Source organism: Chironomus tepperi, unplaced genomic scaffold (genome assembly GCF_022539635.2).
Source record: "Chironomus tepperi strain 1889 unplaced genomic scaffold, CSIRO-AGI_Ctep_v1 contig_8, whole genome shotgun sequence".
NCBI lineage: Eukaryota > Metazoa > Arthropoda > Insecta > Diptera > Chironomidae > Chironomus > Chironomus tepperi.
The window spans coordinates 829,367-842,589 of NW_027226130.1; the positions used below are offsets into that span (position 1 = coordinate 829,367).

General features: G+C 28.8%; 1 protein-coding gene across 3 annotated transcripts in view; it reads left to right on the plus strand.

Moving 5' to 3' along the window:
* MTA1-like (metastasis associated 1-like) overlaps window positions 1–7,376 on the plus strand; it is a 57,482-nt gene extending 50,106 nt beyond the window's left edge. For all 3 annotated transcript variants that reach the window (XM_070653393.1, XM_070653401.1, XM_070653409.1), the window contains 9 exons: window positions 3,048–3,256; window positions 3,856–4,176; window positions 4,243–4,431; window positions 4,593–5,062; window positions 5,123–5,373; window positions 5,434–5,856; window positions 5,918–6,048; window positions 6,107–6,222; window positions 6,291–7,376. In XM_070653393.1, coding sequence (XP_070509494.1) covers window positions 3,048–3,256; window positions 3,856–4,176; window positions 4,243–4,431; window positions 4,593–5,062; window positions 5,123–5,373; window positions 5,434–5,856; window positions 5,918–6,048; window positions 6,107–6,222; window positions 6,291–6,426 — 2,246 coding nt within the window. In that variant the 3' untranslated portion in view covers window positions 6,427–7,376. The remainder of the gene's footprint in view (window positions 1–3,047; window positions 3,257–3,855; window positions 4,177–4,242; window positions 4,432–4,592; window positions 5,063–5,122; window positions 5,374–5,433; window positions 5,857–5,917; window positions 6,049–6,106; window positions 6,223–6,290) is intronic.
* Window positions 7,377–13,223: the final 5,847 nt, after the last annotated feature.

The following is a 13,223-nucleotide window of genomic DNA, read 5'->3' on the forward strand; positions in this document are numbered from 1 at the left end:
TAGCTATGAGGCATTTACAGTTTCATTTTCGCTCATTTAAATAAATTAATGAATTCAAAATACTATTTTTTTGCTCTTATCCAGCTTGTGGCAATTCCACCAATACCTTTAAATATATAAAATTTTGTATACGATACTAATCCTCTAGAGAGTACTTAATGCATGTTGTATATATATGATGTTTCATATGTCCATTAACGGAATCAGTCGTCAATTATTGGACATAAATATTCAATGTTCATTTCGTAAATTATTTTTTTTTTTATTTAGAGATGTTAAACTTTTCATTATTGAGAATTGCAATTCGGAATTTGATATTGTGATGTCTATATCTAATGGATATCAGCAATTAATTATTTAGGGGTTGAATTTCGGGATTTTGATGGTGATTTAGATGAAGAGTTTCTAGGAATTAGGTTTGATAACCTGAATGGTAAAGCGTAGTCATTAAGACAAACTTCGTCTTCATGCTGATGCTAATTACTTACTCCGCAGGACTCTATGACCTCCCGTACATAAAGCTGCCTCTTTCGTTGGCTACCACTTGCCAATCACTAATAAAAACTTGACCCAATTCAAATGCAGTACTTTTTCAATCATCTACATCCTTGCACGAGCCCTATAAGTGCTATGTCTATGGACAGCTTCCTTCCAAGAGTTCTTTGGACGTCCGACGATGTTCTAGTGCATGTTATAAGATCTTATATGTGTCTTAAGTTCTCAGACTAAGAGGTTTCATACTGAACTAAGTGAATCATCTCATATTCAGTGTATTTATAAAATGACTATAAACTAAGCTCATAAGAGCGCATCAATCAGTTGCCACAGCAAATATTGCTCTCATTTCATAGACATATTCACAATTAACACCACTTAATTAAACTGCAACAGAATTAACTTATATGAAAGCTCATTAAATGCCAATTTTTTTATTAAATTCACTTATAGGACCATTTAATCCCCTTGTCCATCAAACAAATATTTACGCATATATACGAGTTCATCAGGTGTCAACGAGAGTGCTTTTTTATCATGTATATAAGTGTGTAGCCGTGAATACACAACAAAAAAAAATTATTACGTGATTTTAATTTTTATCAAATTTACGGTTTTTTCACTTTTTTTTATTTCACTCTCATTCATTTTCATTCATCTACGGCTTTTGAAATCAACATTCAACAACCGAATATTCCCATACATATAAAAATGCATTTTTACCTCACATAATTGGCCTATAAGTTATCAACAACACAACGATTTTCATTCAACTCGCTTTTTTTTTTCATTTTTTTTTTTTATTTAAATATAAAAAATTATTTCATTTTTTTATGATAAATTCATAAAAAAATGAAATAAGTCATGAAAAAAGCTGCGGTGTCACACATATAAACATCCAGATCGAAAAAAAAATGTTTTTTAAACATAAAAAGTTAATGAATTATTTTTGATTTTAACATATGGGATGCGCATTGTTGGATGATGAAGGGGATATTGATGTGTTAAAGGTGTAAATTGAAGGGAGGTTGCAGGGGGTGCTTGATGTTTCATACTTAAGTGGCACAAAGAAGCAAATTGCATCTTTTGTCTTAATAATGTGTCGAAATTAGCCCGTCACGGTGCGGTCAGGACAACCATTCAGCTCACCTTGATGAGACAACATGAAGAACGTAGTGGTCCTCTACCGAATACACTAAGTATGCTGTTCAGATTAGCTAAATACCAAAATGATCAGAACCGTATCAACAGTCAACAGTTGACACAAATTTTACTATTTTTTTACAACAAAAACTTAAATCTTATCATCATCTTAAGCAAGACACATAAATGAAAGCTTATAAACACAGATATCAAAATATATATCGGATTTAATTCTAAGTAAATGTTTGTTATCAATATGAATAGGATCAAAATGTTCATAATACAAACATTTAACAAGAAAACTCTTTGGAATATTCTATTGTTGCTATGCTACTTTTGTAATCCTGATTAACAAATTTTTTTAGAAATGAGTATGATCTAATAAAGTGAATTTTTGGTAGCTTGGAATTACATGCTTAGTTTGTTTTAAACTTAGCATTTGTGTAATGCTGTAATACAATTGTATTAGCTGTGCAACAGGAACTGTATAGAGAAGAAGGTTTAAGTGAACATTGTGTCAAACTCTCTAGCAACCCTCGGTAACCCAATTGGGAAGAGCATTTGAGAGGATTTAGGTTCGAGTCCCAATATGACTAACTTGTACGCAGAGCTCATAATTGACTAGGATTTTGTATGTAAAAGTCGACTTAAGCCAGTACACACGGGTACAGTTCTTGGCAGTTGCACCAACATGGCAATAGATCTTTGAATTCAGTGTCGCATTAGGAGAATAGAATGGGTAGTTTGTGGGTCAAACCACAACCCCTTTCGGAAAAAAATTTTTCAATTTGGCAATTTTTGTGAAAAAATCCTAAAATCTCTCATAAATTTTGTTGACTCATTGCCAGCTTCGTTTCTGATCGTTGATAACAGAACCATCATGTCCTCTCATAACGTGCTATCATTTACCCTAGACCATCATATCCACTTATTAGAAAATCCCTTCAAATTTCCTAACAGCAAATGTCCATTCATTAATGCTTTCCGTCCCCTCAAAGTCAACATTGTCACAAAGCACATAACTTCATATACTTTTAGAATTTTTAAAAATTGCTCCAAAAGAGTGGCAATATGTTAATGCTTTTTGTGGTTATCCATTCATATCCTCATTCATCAACCGAATATTTTTTTGTTGTGTTGTGTACCCAGCAAGCGGTATGAATGATGAGAAAAAATAAAAAATAAAAAATTGTGTGAATTAAAATATTTGGCAGCATTTAACATACATTTGAGTAAATAAAGCAGTTATTGTAGTCGTGCATGTATGTGATTAATTGAATGATTAATTAATTCAATAATGATTAATGCATATTTATTTATTGAACGCATCGATTTTTTTTCATTTTTATTTCACTTTCGATTATTTGTTACAAAATTAACAATAATAATTTTTTTTTTATATCCAACAGCCGCTCTCGAGGAGGAGCAAAGAAACAATGCAAATAGCAATGGAACAGATAAGTCAGAATTATCAAATAAACAGAAACATCAGATGAAACATCGTGAGCTATTTTTATCAAGACAAGTTGAAACCCTGCCTGCAACACATATCCGAGGAAAATGCTCGGTAACGCTGCTCAACGAAGAGGAATCATTGCTTAGTTATTTAAATAAAGACGTGAGTAGTTGTACTGTATGAAAATTCCATGAGATTTTATGTATGGCTTGAAGCAATACTGGACTGCCTTAACAGACAATGATTATACCAGAGTTGGGAAACTGGAGCCTGTCATAGGCAAAAACCGTACAATTGCTAAATAATTTGTATGGTTTTGAACACTGGCAAAAACCGTACAATTTCTTGATAATTTGTATGGTTTTAGACACTGACAAAAACCGTACAATTTCTTGATAATTTGTATGGATTTGTATTAAAAAGCCTGTTACAGGCAAAAACCGTACAATTTCTTGATAATTTATTTGGTTTTGTATAGAAAACCATACAAATTATTAAGAAATTGTACGGTTTTTACCTATGACAGGTGCCTGTTCCGCAACTCTGGATCATACTTACCTACATGAGCATTCTTATGAGTATACTCAATCGAGCATACTCAATATTATAAGCATACTCATGGGTATGCATCATGTCTGTTCGGGCTGACTCTTTTTGGACCTAAAATTTTGGAAATTTGTGTATTGTTCGGGCTACCTTAATATTCTATAACATTGAGTTCCATCGAACTTATCAATCAATATCCTCTTTTTATTCCACAGGACACATTTTTCTATTGTCTCGTCTTCGACCCAACCCAAAAGACTCTCTTAGCAGACAAAGGTGAAATTCGTGTAGGTAGCCGATATCAAACAGAACTTCAACACCTATTAAAAGATGATGAAATTGATGAACGAAAGCTTGAGGAGCTTGAAACGCTTGTATGGACGCCGCATCATAATTTGACTGATAGAAAAATTGATCAATTTCTTGTGGTGTCAAGATCTGTTGGAACCTTTGCACGTGCACTTGATTGTAGCAGTTCTGTTAAGCAACCGTCCTTACATATGTCAGCAGCTGCTGCTAGTCGTGATATTACACTGGTATGACCAACTGGATGTTTAAATTTTTATGTCCAATATTGACCTTATCTTCCTTTATATTTTCAGTTTCATGCTATGGATACGTTACATAAACATAATTATTCAATTGAGGCGGCAATGTGTTCGCTCGTACCATCAAGTGGTCCAGTGCTGTGTCGCGATGAGATGGAAGAGTGGAGTGCAAGTGAAGCAAATCTCTTTGAAGAGGCCCTCGATAAATATGGCAAAGACTTTAATGATATTCGAAATGACTTTGTGAGTGAGAAAATATGTACCTATCATAAAGTATATTTCTCTCATGTGGGAATATAATCATTATCCTTAACATTACTTTATTATTATGATATGATACGCAAAATACTTCTTATTAAGCAACATATTTAGCTAACAGGATACATTATGTTCTATACTTACAGTTACCCTGGAAGACGCTAAAGAATATTGTTGAATATTATTACATGTGGAAGACGACAGATCGTTATGTTCAACAAAAGCGCGTTAAAGCAGTCGAGGCTGAATCAAAATTAAAGCAAGTCTACATTCCTAATTATACAAAACCCAGTCCAGCATTGATTACAAATAATAGCAAGAGTAATCTACTAAATGGTACAGCGAATGGTAACAACGATATAGTGGCACTAACGGGCAATAAGCCATGTGAATCATGTTCGTCAGCATCATCACCGAATTGGTATACATGGGGACCGTCACATCTTACATGTCGATTATGTCAGACGTGTTGGAATTATTGGAAGAAATATGGTGGCCTTAAAACAGCAGCATCTCGATTGGCTGATAATGATGTTGAAGCACTAAAGAAACGTCCAGTTGAAAATTTTGAGGATGAGGAGAAAGTAACGCAGGCACATCGGCAGAGCAGTAGCAAGTAAGCATATCAAGCACATCCTTTTCTTATTCAATTAATTAATGACAATAATTTTTGTAGATGCACATATGTCAACTGCGGTAAGGAATTTAAGCTAAAAGCACATTTAGCGAGACATTATGCACAAGCTCATGGAATTGCTATTCGATCAAACTCACCACGTCCGATTATGAAGACGCGTTCAGCATTTTATCTACAAACCACCGTTACAACAAAATTATCACGTAAATTATGTCGGCATGTGATCAAATCAAAGAAAGCTGCAAGACAGCCATCATATGCTGTTAGTCTGACAGCGGTTAAGAATGAATGTAAGTTTTATGCCAATTTGCAGGATTTCATGTTTTTGCTAATTTCCTCCTAATTTGCAGTCGCAATTGCAATAGCAAAAGTGAACATAACCGACATAAAGACGTTCCTTAAATATAAGAAAAAGGATCGCGGTAGTGTGACATTGATTGCAAATCGTCTCGGTAATCCAGCGACAACAGGTTGTGAATGGTTAAAATTAACACCGAAAGATATGATGCCAAAGCCCGAGAAAGTGGCATTTCCAAAACCACCGAAAGGACCTGATGGAAGTCTAATATACGAGCGTATTCCAAACAAAGCAACACCGGAACCGGAAAAATTTGTAATACCAAACACAATTGGATGTACAATAATCACACCATCGAATATTGGAATGCCACAATCATTGCCAAATCTACCTGCATCAGTAACCGCAACACCCATCTCAGCGCCACTTCCGCCATCGGGTAAGCGACGAGCCTATGAATTAAATGGACTTGATCGTAAGTACAGCTTTATGCTTGACTTGAATTTAGGTATTAATTCATTAATTAACATTTACAGCCGCTGTAGCACCACCACCAACAAAACGACCGAATAAAGATCCAATGCCCTCATTTCGACCATCACCAGAGCAGTATGCTGCAATGATAGAAGCAGCCCAAGCCGCAGGACAGCCGTTACCTAGAACACATGTAAGATTAACATCCTATTTCAGTAATATTGACATTTAAATTTGATATTAATTCACAGATGAATGGAAAACCTAAAATCGCTCAAATGTCACGATCGGGATCAGGCCGTAAACAAGTAATAAGTTGGATGGATGCACCCGATGACTATTACTTTCGACCAACAGAGAACAATAAGTAAGGAATGCAAATATTGTCGATTATTTAACGACTGTAGTCTAATTAAAGAAATAATTCAATTACAGACGATCACGACGTAATTTATCAGTAACAGAATTAAGGCGACTAGCCCGACGACCATGGCGAAAGACATCAGTAAATAATAATTTCTCAAATAATACATCAACACCGGATGGTCCACAAGTTGTAATTCTCGATTGACCCATACAACAAAAAGTATCACAAGCACAAATTTTACCGCCTCCAATACATCATCAGCCAACACCAACACATCATGGCTTTAATATGGAGGCACTGCTCAATTAAATATTTTTTCTTCTATCCTTCATCCTTTCAACTATTTTTGACTATTTTTTTTTTTGACTTTCCCGTGACGATTTAAAATAAGAATTTTCCCTGGATGTGGGGAAAATTTTTTGGATGGATTCGCAAATTGAGTTTTGTTTTAGAAATCAATATGAGATAATTAATGCGATACAAATTAAATCATAATGCTAACTTTTATGGTTAATTGAGAGATGTAAAAAGATGATAAAAACTTTCCAGATTTTAAGAAGAAAAAAAATGATTTTTTTTCTCATTTCCTACAGAAAAAAAAAGAATTAAAAAAAAAAGTAATGAAATGTAAGTGAAGTGAATTAAGATGATATGAAACTGATTAACTGATTAAATCGATTAATTTTCTTAATTGTTAAGATATTGTAAGTAAAAAATTTAATTATAGTAAAAGATAATGACGAAGAGATGGATACGTTTCTGTTGTACAATTTCTGGATGAATGTTATTAATTTGTCTTTATTGATTGATCGGGTAAAATTGGTGATAATTGTCTGAATTGATTATTGGTCTGATGAAGATCCAGAGCTCGAAGTCGGCAAGAATTTCTTATTTAGTCGACTCAATTTTAGCTGATCTGCTGAATTCATAAAATTGAAAATTTCTTCAATTTTACCAAACTTTTGAGATTTAAAATTAGATTCAAAAGTTCAAAAAAATTCAATAATATTTTCAAAACGAGATATGAAGTTCAAAAAGTTTCAATGACAGCTCAAAATTTAAGTTCAAAAAGTTCTAGTTGCTTTTAAATTTTTGTGTTGAATTTTAAACTTCACAAACATCTACGGCATACTCAAATTTTAAGTTCAAATAGTTCTGATGACTTTTGAAAATTTAGATTGATTCAAAAAGTTAAACAAAGTTTTGAAGTTTAAATTCATATTTAAAAGTCTTCAAAACCTTTTCAAATATTAAAGATTCAAAACTTGAATTGAAATTCAAATTGAGTTTACGAAGTTTATAGGATTTTTGAAATTTAAATTCAATTTTGAAGTTCAAGTAATTCTAAAGGTTTTTCAAAATTTAAATTGAGATTCAAATTGAGTTCAAAAATTCTCTTTGAACTTTAGCGAATTTCTAAGATTCAAAACTAAACTCAAAGTTCAAAAGAATTCAACCGTTTTTAAAATTCGAAATGAAGTTCGAAATTTGAAATTTTAACGACCTCTAAATGTTCAAAATTGAAATTCTTAGCTGATTTTAAGGTTCAAAAATAGAATTTTGGAGTTTGAAATTTCGACTTTAAAGGTTCAAAATGAAATGAAATTTCTTAACGATTTTGAAAAAATAAAATTTAAACCAGCGTTTCGTAACGTTACGTAGCATTTTACGTACGTAATCCCTCAAAACCAACATAATAATAACGAACGCTTTTAGAATATATTCAATAATTTGTCACGAAGCCTAATAAATTTCTACACACGCTATATATGATGTTAACATCATAATTGTACACGAATCATTTAATTTAGCCGAAATAATGAGGTAAACAAAAAATGAATTTTGAATCTATATAAATGTTATATTTCCATTACAAAGTAAATGATGTGAAATTATATAATGTAGTCCTTGGTAACCAATAACGAGTTTATGCTCCTCAATTTGATGTGAAAACATATTTGTCAGCAACACAAAATTTGTTGCCTACATTCAGTCAGGTTTCATATTTAAACCAATAAACATGAAGATATTTTTATCATTTAAAAATAGAATATTGATACAAAAAAATGACAAATGAAGAATGCTCACGTCAGAAATTGTGCAATCATCACATCTCATTCGATTCTGTAAACTGTACATAGATTGAAAGTATAAAAAATGAAGAAAAAAAAATTGAAATGATCTTATAAATAAATTTAGATTTTTTTTTTAATTATTATTATTATTATTTTTAATAATAAAATCAAATATCAGACGAGGACGAAAGCAGTTATAAGTTTTTATACAAAAAAAGAGCAGTTGAAAGCAGTGCTGAAATTCAATTTATTTCCTTTTTTTATTCCTCATCCTTTAATTAATTTTTATTATTGTTCCCTTGAGAATTCAATGTCCGTGACTGTGTGACCTTTTTTATGATTTTTATATCTGGAGAATTGAATTTATTGGAATTTTATAGAATTGAATGTGAAGAATTTGAATTTTTAAAAACTGAATTTTTAAACAGATTTTCAAAATTTGAATTTTTAGTTAACTTGAAATTTGAATTTTTAACAAAATTCTAACTTTTTTAAAAATTTGAAATTTCAATTGTATTGAAATTTGAATTTTAAATTATTTTTTAAAATTTGAATTTGTGACAAAATTTTAAAATTTGAATTTTTCTATCGAATTTAAGAATTTCAAGTTTTCAAAGATTTTTCGAAGTTCAAATTTTTTATAAGTTCAAAAACTTTCAAAATATTGAAGTTAAAAATCTTAACGAAGCTTTCAAATTCAAAAATTCAACGATTTTAAAAGATTTCAAAGTCAATTTAAGTTCAAAAAAGTTCAAAATTGCAAATTTGCTTGCGAATTTGCCATAAAAACTTTACAATTTTAATTTTCATAAATTCCAAATAATTCCAAATTTCTCAAACTTTTACACTGCATCAATACGCCGCGCGTGTTACAAAACCTGTTTCTGTTAAAGTATATTACAAATTAATGAAATTAAGCCTTTTTAAAATGCAATTTAAGAGAAAGAAAAAAGAAAAAAAAAATCACAAAACAAAAAAGAAATTTTTTTTTCTTGTTAACTTTTATTTTAGTTTAATTAATGAACCTACCTAATAATGAAAAATAGTAATGTGAATTAAGTGCGTTTAGTTTTTTATGAGAAAAAAAAGTAAAAAATAAAAATTCAAATTTTTTTATTTGCAACATAAATCGCACAGAATTATTGTAAAATTGTGAGATTTGTGACTTTGCAACCTCAATAAATATACATAAATTAATTAAAAACACACACACACACACACATTGCTCCACGTGAAATTAGGATTAAAATTAATTAATTAATAATTTTTAGTCTTAATTTTTTTTTCTCTTTTTTTTAATTATTTTATAGTGAAAAAAAATCAAACTTTTTTTTATAAGTTCTTAAAAAATAGTAAAAAAATTTTTTTTGTTACTCTCCGAATCAACACAAAAAAAAGATAAAAAAAAAAATCATTAAATATTTTTCACTATTTCTATCTCTCTCACTCTCTTTACCCCCTCCAAAACCCCTCATTCATCTATATTCAGTTATCAAAAAAAAAAATCTTAGTATATCTAATTAATAATTTTGTAAATTGTACATTCGTTTTTGAGTGAAAAATAAATAAAAAAAAAAAAAATTTTAAAAAAATTTAAACTTTTTTAAAAAAGCTCCCGAGGAAATAATTGTGTAAAAATGAAGCAGATTAAAGTAATTAATTCATGCATAATTAAATAAATCTCTTTAAATTAAACAAAAAAATGAATAAAAATATAAAAAAAAAATTGAAGAAGATGAAAAACTTATTTCGCAATTAAAATTACCTAATTTAGCAAATGAAGGGAAATTAAAAATTAAAAAAATTTAAAAAATGTGTAAATATTAAAAAAAAAATTAAAAAAAAGATTCCAAAAGAAGAACATTTTCACATTCAAAATGACAAAAACATTTTCAAAACCTTCATCTTCAAATTAATTATGTACACCGAGCAATATGCAGTTAAATTTTACTTTCATGTCCATTTTTTGTGACTCTTTTGACCTTTTTTCAAATATGAAATTTCCTCTTTTGTGAGAAATATAAATCGATATTATTGCAGAAATATCAAATGTCCAATTTTCTGTATAACTTACTTCAATTTCTGTTGATTCTTGGGAAAATCATTATGAATATTTTGTGGCTTTGATTCGAATTCATTTCCCACAAAATGAGAAATCTTTTGGATCAAATATGGACCATGTTGTGATTTTCTTAGAAGTAATTAAAGGAATTGTTAGGAAAGATGTTAAAGGATGTGAGAATTTGTCATTAAAGTTCTAGTTTGTTTAGCTTCTGGAAGACTATTGAAGTATAAGTTTTTTAACAAACATTTAGTTTTCAAATTTTTAACTAAATTTTAAAATTCAAATTTTGAACCGAATTTTGACTTTCAAATTACTAACGAATTAGAGAAGTTCAATTTTTGTGATTTCAAATTTCGAACAGAATTTTGAAATTTCTAACGAACGTTTGAAGTTCAGTTTTCAAAATTCAAATTTTCAAAACAATTTTGAAGTTCAATTCTTGAAATTCAACTTTTAACAAACTCTTAAAGTTCAATTTTCAAAGTTCCAAAACTTCCAAAGACTTTTGAAGTTCAATTCATGAAATTCAAATTTTAACTAAATTTTGAAGTTCATTTTTCAAATTTTTAACAGACTAAAGGAAGTTCAGCTTTCGAAATTTAAATTTTTACTACAATTTTGAAGTTCAATCTTTAAAATTTAAGTTTCTAACAGATTTTTTAGGTTCAAATTTCAAAATCTTTCGAATTTCAATTTTGGAAATTAAATTTTTTAACGAAGTTCAATTATTGAAATTTTAAAAGAGTTAAAATTTAGATTTCAAACTTGAAATTTGATTTGAAACTTGAAAATTGAACTTTAAAATTTTTGAAATTCAAATTTTGAAATTTCTAACCAACTTTTGAAGTTCAGTCTTTAAAATTCAAACTTTGAGCGGACTTTGAAAGTTCAATTTTTCAAAATTCAAATTTCAAACAAAGTTTTCAAATTAACCAAATTTAAATCTTTAATAAAATGCATAATAACCCAAATTACATTTTAAAGGCTTCAATCTCTTTTTCGAACATTAATTTTCCCATTTTTCCTCATAATTTCCATAATTCTGAGGCACAAAAGCTTGAGCTAAATTGAGCATGAAAGTAAAATTGTTGCATATAAATGAATAAATAAAAATAAATAAAGAAGAAATCAGTATCATTCAACATTAAAGAAAAAAATTTTAAAAACATAAAAAATTTCCACATTATCTTCGTAAATTCCCTCAATTGAGCTCCCTCCTCCCCTCCATCCCCAAAAAAAAGAAGAAAGAATTGAAAAAAAAACAGAGATAAAAAAAAAAGATGAAAATAAAGAAATTAACATTAAAGTAATTTAAATAAAAAAGTAAAGAAATGTTCTCTTTTTGTAAGTGGTATTTTTAAGAATATGAAAAACAATTTATTGCAAGAAAATGGCAAAATAAAGCATAAAAATTGCAAAAAAAATCATTTTTTTCTATTTTTGTTTGGTTTCTTCATGTGAATTGTGTGCGAGAATGTTATAGACGTATGATGGAAATTATGATGTTTATACACGTAGGGAATCACAAGAGATGGACGACAAAAAGGAATACGTAAGATGACTGAATTTAGATGATGTGCTGAGATTTTGCTTCTTTGAGCATTTGATGTCCATGGAAGTTTGAGTTTGATGCTATAAGTTCTCTCTGAAACTGCAGAAAGACTTTTAATTCTGCTTGATATTGATGAAATTGTTCCTCATTTTCACTTTTAATACGAAAAAAAGAATTTAAGTTAAGTTCCAGAATTTTTCAATTTTTAACGAATTTTCAGAATTCTAATTTTTTAAGTTAGAGAAAGTTTTGAAATTGAAAATTATAAACGAAATAAAAAATTTCGAGTAATTTTCAGAATTCAAAAATTTTAACGAATATTTGAAGTTCAAAAATGTAAAACGAACTTTTGAAATTTAAAATTTCAACTTTTGAAGTTCAAAAATTTAACGAATTTTCAGAATTCAAAATTTGACGAACTTTTGAAGTTCAAATTTTTACCTTTAGAAAATTGGAATTTTTGATGAATTCTTTGAGTTCAAAATTATGGAATTCAAATTTAAGCAGTTCAAAATTTGAAAAAGGCCTTTAATCTCGTGATTTATTTTAATTCATGGATCTAATTCCAATCCTTTCGGATTAATTCTCAAATTCATTTTTCAATTTCTTTAAAGCTTCAATTTCCAAACTGATTAACCCAAATCACAACAATTAGGACACGATCAAGAAGCAAAATCTCAGCCCAAAAGTAAAAAATCCATCAAGAAAAAAAATATTTAAATATTTTTGACAGAAAAAGAAGTTTTCGGTGTAATTAACAATTTTACCTTAGAAATGAAGAAATGAATTAAGAAGAATTAAAATGATAAATTAATGAAAAAAGGACGTAAATAGAGACAATTTTTGTAATGATATAAAAATGGTACTTTAGAATTTAAGCACAAAAAAAGTTTAATTTTCATCACAAATTTTCTTTCAATTTTCAAAAAAGTGAAAATTAATGTTTTGGAAAACTATTCAAGTTTTTTCTGTTTATTATGTAAAATAATTAAAACAAAAAATAAATTTTGAAAATATAACAAAAAGATGATAAAATTAAAAATTTAATTTATAAATAAGAAAAAAATTATTTTTTATTGATAAATAAAAACATCAATAATCACAAAAATTTAAAATTTTGAATTAGGAGTCATTCACATATGACAGGAAAATGAAATCAATATTTTAAAATAGTTTAATCGCTATTTTTCAAAAAGAAACTAACCGTTATTTTTAAAATAATTTTTCAAAATTATTAACGAACTTTAACAAATTTCAGGCTTTATATTCTAGCTTAATTTAGCTGTATTTAGACACCAATCACAAATTT